Raw genomic sequence first — 18,841 nt, 5'->3', positions numbered from 1 at the left:
GTTTTTTTATTAAACATTTGTATTGCTGTAAGAAAAAAAAATAAAACTACATTTTAATCATACAAAAGCTAACGGCGGAACAGTTGCCGAGTATTGTTTCCGCCCGACCTAACTATGAAAGCACAAGGGTTGGCCAATAGAATTAGCCAAGCTCAAATGAACCAGAAACGGATGCTTTTCAAAAGCATATAATACCGTTGTAACTCGACATGTAATATTAGCTTTTGTTTAACCGAAAGTGACGGAAATTAGCCGAGCACGCTGGAATAATGCTTGGTTTGTCGAGATAGCTCACATTATGAAATACCCCCAAGGTCTCAATTCCAATCTAATGACTCTCATTAGGGATTAAGACCTAAAATCAAACCTGCTTTTTAAACGTATTTATTTATTTAGCATTCCATGTGTTTCCGCCCTTCCACCCTTCTCCCCGTCACCTATATTCCTTGTCTTTTGTGTAAGGGAGGGGCAGGGCATCGTGTCAGTTACTCGCCACACATGTTTGCAACGTGCTCAAAATGCATTCGACATTCAGTTCAGTTAACCGTGGGGAAACTTGCTCTCTCCTGCCAAATTTAAGGATCTTTGTTACAGTCTGGCTTCTAGATCCGAACAGCGAAAACGGAATTCTGAATTTTATCTCCATCAACGGATTTGAATAGTGGAATTCACTGGAAAGGAAGCGTGGACAAAAGCGAGTCCTTACAGGTTGGTACAGATTACGTTGTATTGTGTCATTAACTGGTAGCTGTTAATTATTTAAAAGGAATTTTTCAATGCTGATCTTGTCCTGTTGTGGAAGTTATGGCTTTGTTTACGTGGGCTCTGTTATCGCGAGTTCTCCATTTGAGTGTGGTGTCCGTAGGGGAAGGGGCAAGTGGAGACTCCTCCCTGCAGCAAGACCTTATCCGCCTGCAAGGTGTAGAATAGCTTATGTGCCGTGTACCAACCCCCCCCCCAGCTCTTTTTTAAATAACAGAATGAATTTGTCTTACAAATAGGGTGGCCGAAGTTCACCACGCACATTGCAGTAGTTGAAGATAATTACGAATTCTGAAACAATTTAATTACAGGTAAGAATGTATGTTGATTATTTGTAACGCATTCCACTCAGTAGTGCTTTATATGGACCTATTTCAAGTACATAGCTAGGAAAATGTTAACCGTCTGTTAATCCCTAAACACCTTCAGTTTAAGTCTAGGACTCGTTCTCAACCATATTATATAGGTTTTCTGAAGTCCAGTGATCACAGTGTATGTGTAATACATGACCTACGTCTGCTATTTCTGACTACACCTTTCACATGCTGTCCCATTTATTTTTGTTGTGCTGGCATTGAGGAGAAGGGAGGAGTTAAGTTCACTTTTTAAATATATTGACCAAGTTCCCTCTATTTAAACTTTGCTGTAAAGAAGTTGCATGTTATTAGGTGATGGTAATCGGTAAGGTGGGGGTTGTCAGAATATGGGTGAAAAAACAACAAAATATTAAAACAATATTTTGCAGTGGGGACACCACATTAGCTTATAAAAGCTAGGTTGCTAGGCTCTGTAGCACTAATTTTGAAACCTGCATTCTCTGCTGGCCTATATCAATTTGTATATGTAACACATTTTTGAGTAATTGGCAGTGAGCAAGCCTACTCTCTCTTTTTTGAATCAGTGAGGAAAGGCTGATTCAGCTAAATATTGTGTGTGTGTGTGCGCGCGATTATACTTGTTGCGGTAGCTGGGAGAAAATGCTGACATTACCTTCCAGCCCAAAAAACTGTGTTTTAGACAACAAAGAATATGTACACATGATACAATATTTTAATTTATTATTATTATTATTATTATTATTATTATTATATTCTGTTAATCTCACATAATATATTTCACAGGTCCAAACCCCCAACTCCCCTTACCCCTTTCCCCTTACAACTCCTACCCAAATAGGACAAAGTGTTTCCTCAGCACCCTCACTACTTATATCTTCATTGACCGACTGTATTTGAGAGCAAGATTGAATCTTAGTTTGGCCTCTGCCATTGAAATTTCATTTCATATTAACCAAAACATTTAATTATTGAGGCTTACACGTTTATTGCCTTTTGATGATAAATGCATAGTTTCCTGTGATGCTCTGCATCTCCTCCTAACTGATTACTCATTTATACTGTATTTGATCTGTGTATGTTTCATGTAGCTTGCTGGTATACTGTTTCTTTATTATGGTGATACTATCTTGTTGTGAAAGAAAAGATACATCTGCACAGTTGTCTGTTACCAATACAACAGAGGCACGCCCACTGATTTCTTTGCTGGCATACAACCAATATATTTTAGCAATATACCCGCAAGCTGTACGCTATTGTAGACAATTTAGATAAATGATCAAATAAGATAAACTAATTAGTCAAACTAGAGAGGAATTGTAATGTTACCTCATTGATAACCTTTTCTGCCTCAAGTTTCAAAGGTGACTCTTAAAGGTAACAGAGGACTCATTCACAGCAAAAACTCGTTCACAGCAGAAAAAAAAACAATGTTATTAACAGATATGTCAGATCTTTGCCATCTCTAAAATTATATTAAAGGTTTTAAGGCCAGTTCTGGACAAGCTGTTATAGGTAAGCAATTATATAATGATGCCTGTGTAATAGGGCTATGTGTATGTAGGTGATATTTTTATGTTTTGTTTCCTTATGATTTCCTTTTATTTATAAAGCAATAAAGACAATGGGAAATGGCATTATTTATAGATCATTGAAATAACTCTCGTTAATGTTTTTTAATTAAATTCAAAATTATTTGTATAGCGCTTTTAACAATTGACATCATCTCAAAGCAGCTTTACAGAACATAAACATAAAACAAAAGGTTAATATAAAAAATATAAAGATTATAATAATAATATAATACAAAAAATAAAATTTTATATTATTAATATATTTTTATTTCATTTATTATACTTAAATGTATTTATGTTTATCCCAATGAGCAAGTCTGAGGTGACTCAGGTGACTGTGGCAAGGAAAAACTCCCTTGAATGGTAAAGAAAGAGATCTTACGAGGAACCAGACTCAAGAGGGAACCCATCCTCATTTGGGTGATACTGGAAGGTATGGTTATCAATATACAGTCTGACAATTGTTGTACCTCCATGGTTTTTGTCCTCAAAGACCACATGAATTTGGCATCTCCTCTTAGTATGACAGAATATTTTATGAAGTGGAGTCTTAACTGGAGCTGGTAAATATCTAGTACCTCAGGATCCTCACAGAGTCTTATCTCAGTAGGTCCAAAATCTTCATGGCACAGAAAACAATCGGAGCTGGTACAATTTCTGGATGCCTCCAGATGGGTAGAAAGAGAGAAGCAGTGGAGAGGGATTAACGTAACTGCTGTTCATAATATTAGCCACACTTGATGATGATAATGTGCATTTGGTCAGATGTATTAGAGCACAAGATTATGGGAAGTATTGTGTGTACGTCTGAAATAAAGCATCTACATTTAAACTTGGAAAGTGTGTCTGAGCCCCAAACACTATCAAGAAGACTATTCCAAAGTTTGGGAGCTAAATACAAAAACGCTCTACCGCCTGTAGTGGATTTTGATAATCTGGGAACTACCAGAAGTCCTGAGTTTTGTTATCTTGGAGAGCGTGAAGGATTGTAACATATTAGAAGACTAGTTAGATATATGGGAGCTAAACCATTAAGAGCCTTGTATGTAAGTAGCAGCAGTTTAATCAATTCTAAACTTAACAGGTAGCCAGTGTAAAGATGATTTAATTGGGGTTATATGGTCATATTTTCTTGGTCCTGGTTGGAACTCTGGGAGCTGCATTTTGGACTAACTGTAGCCTATTTATTAAAGATGCAGGACAACCACCTAGTAATGCATTACAATAGTCCAGTCTAGAGGTCATGAATGCATGAACTAGCTTCTCTGCATCAGATAAGGATAGGATGTTTCATAGCTTGGCAATATTTATAAGGTGGAAGAAGACCGTTGCTGTCTAATATAACACCCAGGTCTTTCACTGTTGAGCTAGTAGTAACAGTACATCCATCTAAAAGGAAGTTGAAGTGTGAGAGCTTCTGTGTACTGGTTTTTGGACCAATAAGTAGTATTTCTGTCTTATCAGAGTTTAACAACAGATAATTACAGGTCATCCAGTCTTTTATCTCTTTAACGCACTCAGTTAATTTGGACAATTTAGCTATTTCATCTGGTTTTGATAAATGGGTATCGCCAACATAACATTGGAAACTAATCCCATGTCTTCTAATGATGTTCCCTATGGGAAGAATGTATATTTAGAATATTGAGGGACCCAATAATTAACTGGCAATAAACTGGAGGATTCACCATTTAATTCTACAAAATGGTATCGATCAGACAGGTAGGATCTAAACCAACTTAAAGCCTGTCCCTGAATATCTGTGTAATTTTGTAAGCGATCTAGGATAATGTTGTGATCTATAGTGTCGAATGCAGCACTAGGTTCAAGTAGAACTATATTAGTGCTACGTTCTCCTAGATCGCTAGATCGTGACATGCAGTGTTGGTCCAAAGCTAAGAACAAGTAATTTGTAACTTAAATTAAGTGCAATTTCATAGTGCTATGATGTGGCCTGAAACCTGACTGAAACACATTCATTCATTCATTTTCTACCACTTATCCGAACTACCTCGGGTAACGGGGAGCCTGTGCCTATCTCAGGCGTCATTGGGAATCAAGGCAGGTTACACCCTGGATGGAGTGCCAACCCATAACAGGGCACACACACACTCTCATTCACTCACGTAATCACACACTACGGACAATTTTCCAGAGATGCCAATCAACCTACCATCTCAACTATTTTGTTCCTTATACTTTCAATTTTATCAGTGAATAATCTCATGAAGTCCTCACTACTGAACTGAGATGGAATAGTCTGTTCACATCTCTAGACACTGTGCTAAATAAAAACCTGGGATTTTTTGGTTATTTTCTATGAGTTTGCTCAGGTGCTCAGCCCTGGCAGCTTTTAAAGCCTGTATATAGCTGGACATACTGTCGTTATATGCAATTCTAAAAACCTTTAATTTAGTTTTTCTCCACTTTTGCTCGAGGCTACAGGTTGCTCTCTTGAGCATGTGAATATGACTATCATACCATGGAGCAGGTGTTTTGTCTGCAGCCTTCTTCAATTGGATGGGGGCAACAGTGTCTAATGTGCTAGTGAAGACGGTGCCTATGCTGTTAGTCATTACATATAGATCGTTTGCGTTTAAGGGTACAGTAAGAAGTTGAGACAGACAAGGCAGGTTATTTGTGAGTCTGTCTTTCGTGGTCGGAATAATAGTTCTACCGAATCGATAACGTGGTGAGACAGTTAGTCTGTTCTACAGGTAGTGTGTACAGTATGAGGTAATGGTCTGTGATGTCATTGCTTTGAAGTATGATGTCAGTGACATCTGTTCCGTGTGATATTAAATCTAGTGTATAATTAAGATGATGAGTTGCTCTAATGATATTTTGTTTAAGCCCAAATATGTTTAGTAGGTCCATAAATGTGAGTCCTAAAGCATTGCTTGTATTATTGGCATGCATGTTAAAATCTCCTACAATTAACGATTTATCAGAATCAGAATCAGAAAGAGCTTTATTGCCAGGCATGTTTTCACACGCGAGGAATTTGTTTTAGTAACAGCAGCTCCACAATGTAGCAGAATGAAATAGACAAATTGTACAAGTGTGAAATGTGCAATTGAAATATACAATATAGGCAATTTGTATGTACAAATGTACAAGTGTGAAATGTTCAATTGAAATATACATAGTATGTGTTTTAAGTAAATAGTGTGTAAGAATAGTGTGTGTTCCGTGTATGTTAAGTGTTCATCAGATGGATTGCCTACACTGGATGTACCAGTAAGGGAGGGACTTCAGAAGATTGGAACTGAAGAAACTGTGGCTAAACCAGACAACTACCTTCATTGATGTTGAATTCTTTCGCAGCTGCTCTATTCCCAGTTTCAACCGCGTAACTGATAGCCTGTAGTTTGAATTGTGCCTCGTAAGCATGTCTCTTCACTGGTGCCATTTTCGGTGGTCCTTAGACAAACAAATGTTGTCTTCTTCTGATTTTTATTGGCGGATGGCAAACCAACTTAAGGTGCATTTACCGCCACCTACAGGACTGGAGTGAGGAGCGCATAATGGTTAGGAAGAAACAAATGTTGTTTTGCAACATATTGGTAGTATACCTACCGGAGGCATGGCGGAGGTAAGCGTACGTACTGTATATATTACGTAATGTTCTCTGATTGGTTTATCGCTGCCAGAATACATAGTGTACGTATTACATCCCTGTGTCAGCGGGAAATGGTCCTACAGTCAATCAAGCGGAGCGCTTACCAAAGTCGCACAACATTTTTACAGATTTTTGGAACTCAGTGCACACATAAGCCATACCAGATTATTAGGCGCACGGCCGATTTTTGAGTAAATTTAAGGCTTTTAGGTGCGCCTTATAGTGCGGAAAATACGGTACTTAAATTTGTTTGATGATCTGAAACATTAAAGTTTGACAAACATGGAAAAAAATAAAAAACCAGGAAGGGGCAAACACTCCTCCCATTCTCTAATTTTGTCTTTCCCAATGGCACAAATTCAATCGGGGAATCATAGGAGAGGGAAATATGGGGAGTTGTTGAGGATTTGGTTGTGTGTGTGTGTGTGATGTACAGTATATAAAAATATATAAAAAAAAAAGGGTTTTTAGTAAAATATTGGTCTAGTAGCACTTGAGATTTTCTGTTCCTAAGGAGGCTCTTCCTCCATGATGTTGGAAATACTACTAATTTATTTTGACACCATTAACGTTCTAATTTTTTATGTTCTTTACATCAGGGAAGTCGTGGCCTACTGGTTAGCGAGTTTGACTCCTAACCCTAATTTTGTGGGTTCAGGTCTCGGGCCGGCCACGACTGAGGTGCCCTTGAACAAGGCAACGTATTCCCCAACTACTTCCCGGGCACCGCAGCATAAAATGGCTGCCCACTGCTCCGGGTGTGTGATCACGGTGTGTGTGTGTTCACTGCTGTGTGTGTGCACTTTGGATGGGTTAAATACAGAGAACGAATTCTGAGTATGGGTCACCATACTTAGCTGTATGTCACGTCACTGTCACTGTCAATCAGTTTAAAGGCTTGTGTGATTCTTGTACTAGGGTGCTATTTTTTCCTCTGTTTTCTTTTCATTATCTAGATTCAGAGGTATAAAGGTGATGAGCCACACAATGAAGCTATGGGAAAGAGTAGTGGAAGCTAGGCCAAAAAAGGAAGTGGATATTTGTGAGCAGCAGTATGGTTTTATGCCCAGAAAGAGCACTACTGACGCAGTTTTTGCTTTGAGATTGTTATCGGAGAAGTGCTGAGATGGTCAGAAGTAGCTGCACTGTGTGTCTGTGTATTTAGAGAAAGCTTATGACAGGGTGCCAAGAGAGGAGCTATGGTACTGTATGAGGATGTCAGGAGTGGCAGAAAAGTATGCCAGAGTATTTCAGGATATGTATGAGAGGAGTTTGACGGTGAGATGTGAATTAGGTCAGACAGAGGAGTTCGATGTGGGGCTACATCAAGGATTGGCTTTGAGTTCATTTTTGTTTGCTATGGTGATGGACAGGTTGACAGATGTCCGACAGAAATCTCCTTGGAAAGTGATGTTTGCGGATGTCACTGTAATCTGACAGTAGAGAGTGCATTGAGGAACACCTGGAAAGGTGGAGGTCTGCTCTGGAAAGAAGATTGAATGAAAATCAGTCGTAGTAAGACAGAATACATGCGTTTGAATGAGAGGGTGGGAAGTAGAACAGTGAGGTTACGGGGGCTGAGGTCAAGAAGGTGCAGGAGTTTAAGTATTTGGGGTCAATCGCTCAGTGTGATGGGGAGTGTGGAAAAGATGTGAAGAGGTGAGTGCAGGCAGGTTGGGGAAAGGTGCCAGGAGTGTTGTGAATGGAAAGGTGTACAAGACAGTAGTGAGACCGGCTATGCTGTATGGGTTAGAGCAGATACTGTAGCAGTGAGGAAAAGACATGAGGCAGAGATAAGGATGTTGAGGTTCTCTTTAGGAGTGACAGCTCAGGTTGGCTGTTTTGGGGACAAGGACAGAGAACCTATATTGAGATGGTTGGAAGGCCAAAGAGGATATATATGGATGTGTTAAAAGAGGAAATTAAGTTAATTGGTGCTAGCATAGAGAATGCCGAGGATAGAGTAAGGTGAAAGCAGATGATTCGCTGTGACGTCCCCTAACAGGAAAAGCCAAAATTAAGAGAAGAAGCAACATTATATAGAGTATATTGAAAGGTTTACCCTAAGCATTCAATTGCCTGATCCAGTACTGTGGGGTCAGATAATGATACTACCAAATTTGATAATGCTTCAAGATGTTTTCTAAAACTATGTACAGTATCTTATTATGATGAACGTTGGTTTTAGGTTTGGCTTTGTGATTATGGTGCTGAGCTGAATAAAAATGACAAAGATTAAAATGAAATTAATATTTATTCGTAACATTTATTAGTAAGCCAAGCCTGAGGCAACAGTGGCAAGGAAAAACTCTGTAATATATGAGTAAGAAAACTTGTAAGGAATGAGTCTCAGAAAAGAACCCTTCCTCATTTGGGTGACTACGGATAGCAAATAATGTAAATGTAAACAAGGTCTTTTCTCCAACTGTTTATAGTCAAATGGAATTGTGCAACTTAAAGCTCCTGAGCAAATATTAGGTCAATTTCTGAGTTCATTATAGACTTAACACTAATTTGTTCCTGCTGAAGTCTGCCATTGTTTACTGATAAAGACCTGTGCACAAAGCTGGCTACTGCAACAGCAGTTCAAAGATGGAGAATAATCTCCAAGTGGCACTATCAACAGCAGTCTCATTGGTCATGGGCTGTCCATGCAGAGCCATCTCCAGCAGAATTGTTCACCACCAAGTGGCAAGACATAAAACCAAAAGTAGGGCATCAGGGTAGATCAGGCAGGTAAAGAAATAAGAAGAAGTCACACTGGCAACTCAGAAAACTGGGAACTCATGAGTGGCCTGTATAGCTCAAGAGAGAGTGAAAAAGAAAGGGAGATAAAAATATTAGGTATGTATTGTAATTATGTTATGTACAGGACAGTATACATTATATGCAAGGTGCAGGTAGGGACTCGGGCAAGACTAGTTATGACAGCATAACTAAAAGTCAGAGCCAGAAGCCATTGCATCAAGCAATCCCAGTCTCCAGGATCACATTTCCTCAACACTTATTTCCTTTGGCTCAGTTAGAACCGTTATTTTTGTCAGCACCTTTGTATAGCAAAATGAAAATTGCACCAGGCTTTAATTTAAACAGGCTAAACAATTCATAGAGTCATGTGAAAACATTAGGATGCCATATTAAATATTCTGTATACCACATGTATACAGTGTCGATTGAAAGTTTGTGAACCCTTTAGAAATTCCTATATTTCTGCATGAATATTACCCAAAACAACATCAGATTTTCAAACAAATCATAAAACTAGAGTACTAGATTTGATTGAGTCCTCAAGTAAACACAACATGCAGTTTTTAAATGAAGGTTTTTATTATTTGGAAAATAATCCAAACCTACATAGCCCTGTGTGAAAAAGTGCTTGCCCCTAAACCTAATAACCGGTTGGGCCACCCTTAGCAGCAAGAACTGCAATCAACACTTTTTCACACAGGGCCATGTGAGTTTGGATTTTGTTTTCCCTTAATAATAAAAACCTTCATTTAAAAATGAAGTGTTGTGTTTACATGTTGTGTTTACTTATGTTATCTTTGCCTAATATTTAATTTTGTTTGATGATCTGAAACAATGTGACAAATGTGTGATAAACATGTGACAAACATGCAAAAAAAAAAAAAAATCAGGAAATCATTCTAAATACACTAACAAATATGTATTAGCAAAAAGAAAATAAAACATTGTTAGCATAAGAGGAAGTAAAGCAAAATAAAGTTTCCTTTATGATAACTATAATTTCACATTTTTCTTTTGTCATTTCTAGCCTGTTTGAAAAAAAAAAAAGACAAAAACAGAGTAACTGATTTCATAAATTGTATGAGGTTCAGCAGTTGTATAAGAGGTTCAACAGAGCTTTCAAATACAAAAAAAAATACTTTGGTTTTGCACCATGTATATGTGAGCCTGTGCGTAAGCTATAGAAACGAGGGAAATCTGAGCTGTCTCTTTTTCTGTCTCACTGACACACACTCATGAATTTTAATGATAGTGGCCACAAGAGAGTCAAAAGAGCAATATCTAAAATTATTAGTCTCATTTAAGAAAGTAAATCAAGTCAAATCAATAAGCTTTTATTGTCTTTTCAACCGTATATAGCTGATGCAGTACACAGTGAAATGAGACAACATTTCTCCAGGACCATGGAGCTACTTAGAACAAATACAGAGCTAAGGACTTAAGTTAGTCCTTGCCACATAAAGTGCATCTGGGCAACCTGGTGCAAACAGTGCAAGACAAAAGACAGTGCACAAATCATGTCATCGATCTGTGCATTGCGATCATGTGGTTCGATCTGTGCATTGCTTCACAGCAAGGTAAACAACAGTGGGCTGAGCACACAGCCCTAATGGGCTCCAGTGCTCAGAGTGGTGGTGCTGGAGATGCTGTTCCCGATCTGAGGTCTCCCAGTCAGGAAGTCCAGAATCCAGTTGCAGAGAGAGGTGTTCAGTCCCAGCAGGCTCAGCTTCTCAATCAGATGTTGAAGGATGATTGTGTTGAATGCTGAACTAAAGTAAATAAGTGTCTTTATTGTCCAGGTGGGTGATTGCTAAATGAAGGGCTCTGGCAATGGCATTGTCCGTGGAGCTGTTTGGATGATACGCAACCTGCAGTGGGTCCAGTAATGGTGGTAACTGGTTCTTGATGTGCCTCATGATGAGCTTCTCAAAGCATTTCATTACTATGGGTGTGAGTGCAATGGGATGATAGTCATTGAGACATGACACTGTAGACTTCTTCGGCACAGAGAAAATGGTGGTTGTCTTGAAGCACGTAGGAACAACAGCACTGCTCAATGTAGTATGTGCAAATATTATGTTATAATTATCTATTTGAAATTACATCAACCTCATCTCTCTTTTTTTTTTTTTTACTGTGTATACACTATAAAATATGAAAAAGTCTTAATAATGGACACAAATAGTAGTAATGCGGGTATTGGAATATCCAGTTACACATGATTTTGTCAGTGTAATCCAATGGATCATTATTTTATGTGCTTTGTAAATGCAAAACTATATTTGTAATAATATAATTTTTACTTAATTCAATGCACTGATTAAAATCATTTTTAATGTAGTAGAGAAGTTATCAGTGATTAATTACCTTTTACATTCAATTTTAAATATTCTTAAATTGTAAAAAAATTTAAATTTCTATTTTGCAAAGAAATTCTTCATAGCAGCCACAAGTTGATAAACTTGTTAATTATGCTATCCACTTTCATAGAAATACCTATATACTTGCTAATTGTTTCTTTAACTATTCTACCTCTACTTTTTAACTGTTTTGCTCACCAAACACTGTCTGTTTGAACTGTCTCTTTTTTGCCTTGCACTGTTTGCAAAAGTATGCACACATTCAATTAATATGTTAAAAGGTTATTTTTTGTTTCATCTCACTGTGTACTGTATTAGCTATATACATTTGTAAATGACAATAAAATGCCCCTTTACTTGATTTCTGCAGTTATTCTATCAATCATGTGGCAGCAGCAATTTGCATAAACTCATGTTGGTGCCAGATGAATAATGTTTAATGTCAAATGTTTAAAAAAAATCTGATAATTTATCAGGGTACACAGAAAATTCTCACCTTATGATGAGTGTAATGTGACTGTTGTCTTGTGTTCTGTTAACAGGTTTTCTGTAATCACATGAAGGCTGAAATGAGACTGGCTGATCTGGGAGACTTATGTCTTTGAAGACGGATGCTCTATTGAATTCTAAGCTCAAGCAATTGATCATCATCATCATCAATAAACAGCTCTGTCATTCACTGCAGTAGCACTGGGACTCAGAAAAGGAACATTGCAGGAAAGAAGGAATGTTATTCATGCATCCCTTGAACTCCTGAATGTTCATGATGGTAGTGAGTTTAGCAAGAAGAGACATAAAGATGGAAAGTGTGGTGTGGCACTCTATCCCAGCCTGTTCCCTTTTCCTTCTGACCATCATCTTTTTCAAAGCTGTTTCAGTGCAAAGAGCTGAGGAAGATGTTACACCACGGCTAAGTTTTATATATGGTAAGATTAACACACAAACACAGATGAATTGAAGTGCTACTGATTGCAATTGTATGCACGATAGCCTATATTGTATATTTATGGCACATCTGAAATAAGTTTAAAATGATGAGCAGAAGTTGAACACTGAGATCTAAAGTTCCTGTTCTTGGATCTGCTTTCAGTATCAAGCTCTCCTTTGGTAAACAGTAAACACAGTAAATGTGTCAGCTTTTGTTAATAAAGACAGGTTTAGTCTTTTCTGTTTATTGCCTGCACAATAGACAATGAATGGTGTAAGATTTAAAAATGTACAAAATAAATAAAAAATAGGGCTGTTGGTCAGGTATATTCATTTTAAATTACTTTCTCTGGCTCTAAATCACATTTCTGTTGACATTATAAAAATGTTATGTTATTCAAAAAAGGATTGGTGCACATCGTTGATGTAGTTTAACAGACCGTTACAATATAGTATGATAATGGAGTTATGCAAGAACAGGTTTTACAACAAAATTGGATATCTTTCTAATTTCAAAATAATGCAAAAATCCAAACAATGTTAGGAAATATCATTCATAGAAATATCTAAACATTTCATTTGCATTTACGGCATTTAGTAGACACCCTTATCCAGAGTGACTTACATTTATTTCAATTTATACACCTGAACAATTGGGGGTTTACCAACAGTGGCAGATTGGTGGATCTGGGATTCGAACTCATGACATTCTGATCAGTAGTCCAACACCTTAACCACTGAGCTACCACATCCCCATGCCTATAAACATGCCTATTGCTCATGTTTCCCATCTAGTCTACCTAAGTGACAGCAGCACAGTTGAACATTTAAAGTCTTGGTAAAAAGTCTCATTAGTCTCAGAAAAAATTTAAATACATTTTATTAGCAGTTGTTTTTTTAATTAGTAAATTTTACTCACACTTGAGTAGTGGCCAAGAGTGATGTCTTCACGCAAAAAAAAAAAGCAAAGAAGAAAGAAATTTAAAGTCAAATATCAATTACAGGTCAATAAAACATTATAGCTCATATTTCTCTGTCGAATTCTAATTGTCTTCTGCCAATCATCATGCATTTCACTCATTGTGTCCAGTGGCAAGAAATGATCTCTGGGGACACTTTTTGCAATGAGCACTTATAGCCCGCAGATAGCTGCTTATGGCTATATTTATTTATTTACCCAATAGACCAATCTTAATGTGTTTTGTTTCTGGGGTGTTTTATTTAACCTTGAAGTTATTTAGTTTAGATTCTTATATTTCAATGTTTGTACATGAATACTGGTGCTTTACTCAAGTCATTATTTTTTGTGTTAGGCAGGTTGGACAGTGAATTCAACATTGTGCTGTCAAAATATCCACCCACACAATCATACTTAAAAAAAGGCAGAAACATGGGATTTATGCATGTTTGCACAGGCTTCCTGGTGTTTGAGCAGCATAATTCTTTTCTAGTCAAAAACAGGTCTGATCGTATTTCACAACCTATAACATGTTTTTCTTTCGGCCCTGTGTATCTTGGTGTAAGCCTGAGGAATTTCTTTTTGTCAGTTGCTTTTTGTCAGTGGGCTGTTTGATTGTTTGACTAGGCCTTTTGGCATGTTTATAATTTATCCTCACCTATATAAAGACTGTCACATGCATACTTTTATGATTATGTATAACGCTTTGGACCTGCAGACCTCATCTTAAAATAAATATACAGTCCCCTCCAAAACTATCTGGAATATGTTCGGCCAAGGAAAAAATGTAGCTGCTGCATTATGAGAGCTCTGAAGAAAAACAAAAGTGAGGAACATCACAAAAAGCAGAGGTGAACACATAACAACCCACTCTTTAAAGACGACTTTGGACTTTTAATGTTTCAAAGCCCCTTAGTATGATATGGACAGTATTGATTTTTTTATTTCAACTTTGCTACTAAACATATAGAATGAAAGAGGAAAAAAAAATTAACTTTTCATCATATGCTGCACATATGTTCTTCTGTCCCACTCCTCCCTCCATGGCCTGGCGGCAGGCCTCTGGGACCCAATAGGGACGTTCTCATTCCACCATCCAGGGGTTTTGATCTCATGTTGGACCAGCTGGGTGAGTCCCGGCATAGATGCAAAGATGTCCCCGAACTGGTCCACCAGCTCTGTGATATCCTGTCACTGGGCTGGGGTGAGATCATTTCCCCTCTACACCAGGACATGCTCTTGGGGATTTGTGACAAAAAAAGCAAGCGCAGAGACAATCGGGGCAATCCACTTCAAGATGTTAATATGGTAAGTTGTGGGTCTGCAAGCTTACCTGGCAGTTGCAGCTTGTAATTCACATTTCTCACCCTCTCAAAGACTGTGTTCGGGCCCTGCCATTTGGTCAGGAATGTGTAGGCAGCATTGGGGACCAGCAACATCACCTGGTCACCAGGCCGAAACTCTCAGGGTTGTGCCGGCTGGTTATATGTACGTTGTTGGGCCACCCCATGATGCTCCTTTAATATGGGGCCCACTCGTTCGATGCGTGCCTGCATATCCTGAATAAAATCAATGATTGAGCGAAACAGTGAGGGCTGCTCTTCCCTTGCTTCTTGGGCCACATCCAGCAGTCCCTGAGGTCGCCGCCCAAACAGCAGTTTGAATGGTCTGAAGCCGGTAGAGGCCTGGGGAACTTCATGGACAGCAGAAAGGACGTAGGAAAGAAGGAGGTCCCAGTTCCGTTCTTCCTCATCTACCACCGTACGCAGTCTGATTAAAAGGCTCTACAAGCCCATCAATCCTCTCAAATGGGACACCGATAATGGGGAGAGGGATGAGAGGGGCCAGCACTGGCTTGTGAGGGCTGGTCCATTGGCACTGGGGGGTTCTGCAGGCGAAACGGCCAGGCGAAACGGGCCCAGATGCCCCCCAGCAGGTGCGCATCTATTGTGTCGTGGTATGACCAACAGGTCACATGGCTCTCCTCTCCTCTCAGTGTGGTGCTATAGTAAGCCGTTCTTTACCATGAAGTAGGCAGAGGGTAGGGGGGAGAGGGGGTCTGTTTTCTCCCCTTCCACCAGTAACACCTGGCTCCAGCAGTCTCAGCTGGTCATCCTCCTTCTGTTCCCTCACGAAGTTCCTCTCCTGGCTAGACTGTTGAACCACAGAAGACAATGGGTTATCTGGTGGTGGGGACTCACCTGGAGAGGAGACGTCGGTGTCGAGATAGTCCTACTGTTCAGGAACTCTTTAAGAGTGGCCAGCTTCTTCAATCTGACAGCTTTTCTCTCCTTAGTCGGCAGCGCATGCAGGAAACGGTCCACAGCCACCCTTTCGGCAACATCCTTAGCTGGAAGCTGGTCATCCATTTGGCTCCGGGGATTAACCGACGGATCATCCCGCCACTTATGGGAGTCGCCGGTGGCGGCGAAAGAAGACCGGCCACAGTGGGTGAGAATCTCTTGTTTTACTATGTCGTACTCCCGGGCATCATCTGACTCTAGGGCGTAGTACGCCAGCTGGGCATCCCCACTGAGCAACGGGGCGAGGGTGTCGGCCCAGTCCCACCTAGACCAGACCGTGGTCCGCTTGAAAGTGTCCAAATATGGTCAGGGAGAGGGACGGATGCTGCATGGGAGCCTCGACGAAGCTCCAGTAGCTCTTCAGTGGCGCTCTTGAGGTTCTTTGCCAGCTCCTGGGTCACCTTGTGCTGATGGAGGCTGGACTGCAGCAGGTGCTGTAGGACCTGCCCCACATTAGGCCCAGGATCTGCTTCCGAATCCACTGCCCTCATTCTCCACCAGTGTAAGATCAACAGAAAAATAGCACAGAGTCAGGTGTGTACTCCATATGAGTAGCAGGTCTATCACCTATGTGAATTTATTAAGTGTTCTTTCAGCAATACTGTCAGTTCAAAATGGAATGGAGTCTACTTATAATGTCCAGGGGGAGGCCTTCAGGACCAAAGGAAGGAGGCAGTCCAGCCAGCAGCATCGACTGGGCAGGTGGCCTTCTTCAGTTTCCTTCCTGGATCCTGGACAAAGCACAGCAGCATCCAAATTGGACTCCTTTCCTCAAGAGGAGTTTGCAAAATAGCATAGAGAGACAGAACGTTACCCTTTATTAAGTAGTCTCCACCCTACCTCCCTTCTGCTGTTAAGCCTAGCTTTCCGCTGTGTTCTCTTGCCAGAGGGTGAATGCCACTGTGATGTTCCTGATTGGCCACCCTTTTTTTTGGTGGCAATTTTGCTCCCCCGCCTTGCACTTTGAATCAGCGGCGCTGACCTTGGTGCTGTGCGATTTCCTCCGTGTATCAGCGGGTGCTGCAATGCCGCCGCATTTTTCTCTCGGCGTGATTTTCCCGGCAAAGCATGCGATTTCCTCTGTTTCGTGCGCCGGTGTGGCGGCTGCCATCACACAGTATGCTATACCCTAGCTGGGTATAGTTCTCTTTGATAGGCAATAATTGTCATTTTGATTCTCCTGAAAAAGCCCATCTCTTTTATAAGCAGAAATTCAATGAAAATTTGAATAAAGCAAATTCTTTCATTGTCAGATACTGACACACTGCAGGATTACATTCAGTTGTGCCTTCCATTCACTTGCCATGCAACATGGATAACTAATTCATTTACTACACAATGCATTTCAGGTACAATGTCATTTCAGTTTCTTTGTACTGAGGTATGTAAAGCAGAACTTTTTATCCCTGAGCTTTTCCCCTGGTTGCCAGTGGCAGATTTAATCGACATAAATGGCTGGTTAATGGCTTATATTTTAAAGTAACGTAAAGCTCAGTGACAGATTTGATACATAGAAGGATTATGTGGCCAATTTATTTTTTTTATCTGAAGTCCTTTAATACGGATATAATGTTTTCTAGGAAGCTGATTTATGTTGTTTTCTTATTTTAGTTTAGCTAAACACTCTGCCATAGTAATTTTTGATCATGAAAAAAAGGAATTCATAATAGAAATTTAATAGAGGACTACTGGCTAATAATTAATTCTGTAATTATATCTCCACCAGTAATAAATTATTTTGTAACATATTCTACTTTCTTTTCTATGGGAAACTTTTAAAGCTCTGATTCAAGGGACACAATTTTTACAGCATCAATATATCTAACAGTGTAAAAAGAGACAATCAGAGCTTATGAGTTCTGTTTGATATAGTCTAACCTATAGTAATATGAATCTGATGTAATTTTTTCACACAACAAATGAAATTCCAATTTGGCTTTCAGCTGTTGTTACTGAAACCTTTATGTCCAAAAGAAATTAAATCAGCCTCTATGTTTGGATGATATAACCAATTGTTTAAATCCAGAGTAGAAAGTTGCCAAGCCCTTCTCTTGTTGATTTTACAAGACATTCTATGACCAATTGGCTCCTCTAGGCATTCCTCTAGACTAGTCATCCATCTCTTTAATTTTGAAGAAAAAAAATAATAATAATAATAAATAAATAAATAAGAACCCTCAAGAGGTTTGTCTATGGCATCCTCATGAATCCCAGTGTAAAACTACTATCTAAGATCTAAGATGGCATCTACTGTCTGTTTTTAAAATACAGACATGATTATTCTCCTCAGCAGTTTTTCTGTGGTCCAAAGGGATTTTATTTGAGGTCAAAAACTGTCCTGTCAATCGATTCATAAATTCTGCTAAATTGGTGGTCCAAATTAAGATCAACCTTAGATATGGTAACTTAACATTTATATCTGATTGGCAGGATTCAGTTTCTTTCAGTGTTTTTCTACCAAAATCTTTTAAAATGTTAGACAAGGTAGTTCCTTACTTTATATATGTAGGATACAGAACATGATTATTTAACATAATAATAGACAGGGCTTAGCTCTTCAGAAATTCGGATGTTCTAATCCTGGGCAGCATACTGTATATCGAGAAGATTCATATTATGTAATCTCCCCTGACATAGATTGGTGTTTAACTGAGGCACAATCATATCATCCTTCCCCCATGACAGCCCGTGCTCCTTTCAAGACTTCTGAGCAAGTATCCCAATTATTTTGTTTACATTCAGGTTTTATTTTGATTTCATTCTATATCCATGTATTACGGTGGCCGGGAAGTGCAAAACAAATTAACAAATCCGAAAACACATTAACAAATCCGAAAACACATTAACAAATCTGAAAACAAATTAACAAATCCGAAAACACATTAACAAATCCGAAAACACATTAACAAATCTGAAAACAAATTAACAAATCTGAAAACACAACGACAAGTCAGACAACCCGGAAACGGTAGTGTATCGTTTGTGAATTGAAACTTACCGATCATTGGACAAGATACCTGTCACTCAAGATATACAGGTATGGAATCTTTTGTGTAATGTGTAAAGTTCTCCGTTTAAATATAAGAAAATAACAGAATTAATCCACAATAATCCATTCCATCCATCCATTCCAACCTTTCCCTGTGGCAGACTGTTGAACTTCATGTATATCTTGAGTGACAGGTGTCTTGCCCAATCACAAACTATAACAAACTCTTCCGGGTTGTCTGAAATGTCGTTGTGTTTTCTGAT

General features: G+C 39.0%; 1 protein-coding gene across 4 annotated transcripts in view; it reads left to right on the top strand.

Annotated features, from left to right (window-relative positions):
- Positions 1-241: 241 nt before the first annotated feature.
- Positions 242-18,841, top strand: part of sema4ba (sema domain, immunoglobulin domain (Ig), transmembrane domain (TM) and short cytoplasmic domain, (semaphorin) 4Ba) — a 102,154-nt gene continuing 83,554 nt past the window's right edge. Inside the window, exons 1-3 of one of the 4 annotated variants that reach the window (XM_060877700.1) lie at positions 242-708; positions 2,988-3,104; positions 11,944-12,327. In XM_060877700.1, coding sequence (XP_060733683.1) covers positions 12,159-12,327 — 169 coding nt within the window. In that variant the 5' untranslated portion in view covers positions 242-708; positions 2,988-3,104; positions 11,944-12,158. Of the gene's footprint in view, positions 709-953; positions 1,074-2,987; positions 3,105-11,943; positions 12,328-18,841 lie in introns of those variants that run through there. The other 3 variants (XM_060877701.1, XM_060877699.1, XM_060877702.1) reach the window with 3 other exon arrangements.

Source organism: Tachysurus vachellii, chromosome 9, assembly GCF_030014155.1.
Source record: "Tachysurus vachellii isolate PV-2020 chromosome 9, HZAU_Pvac_v1, whole genome shotgun sequence".
Classification (NCBI taxonomy): domain Eukaryota; kingdom Metazoa; phylum Chordata; class Actinopteri; order Siluriformes; family Bagridae; genus Tachysurus; species Tachysurus vachellii.
Note: the sequence above shows the minus strand (reverse complement) of the source record. Positions and strands in the feature narration are given on the sequence as shown.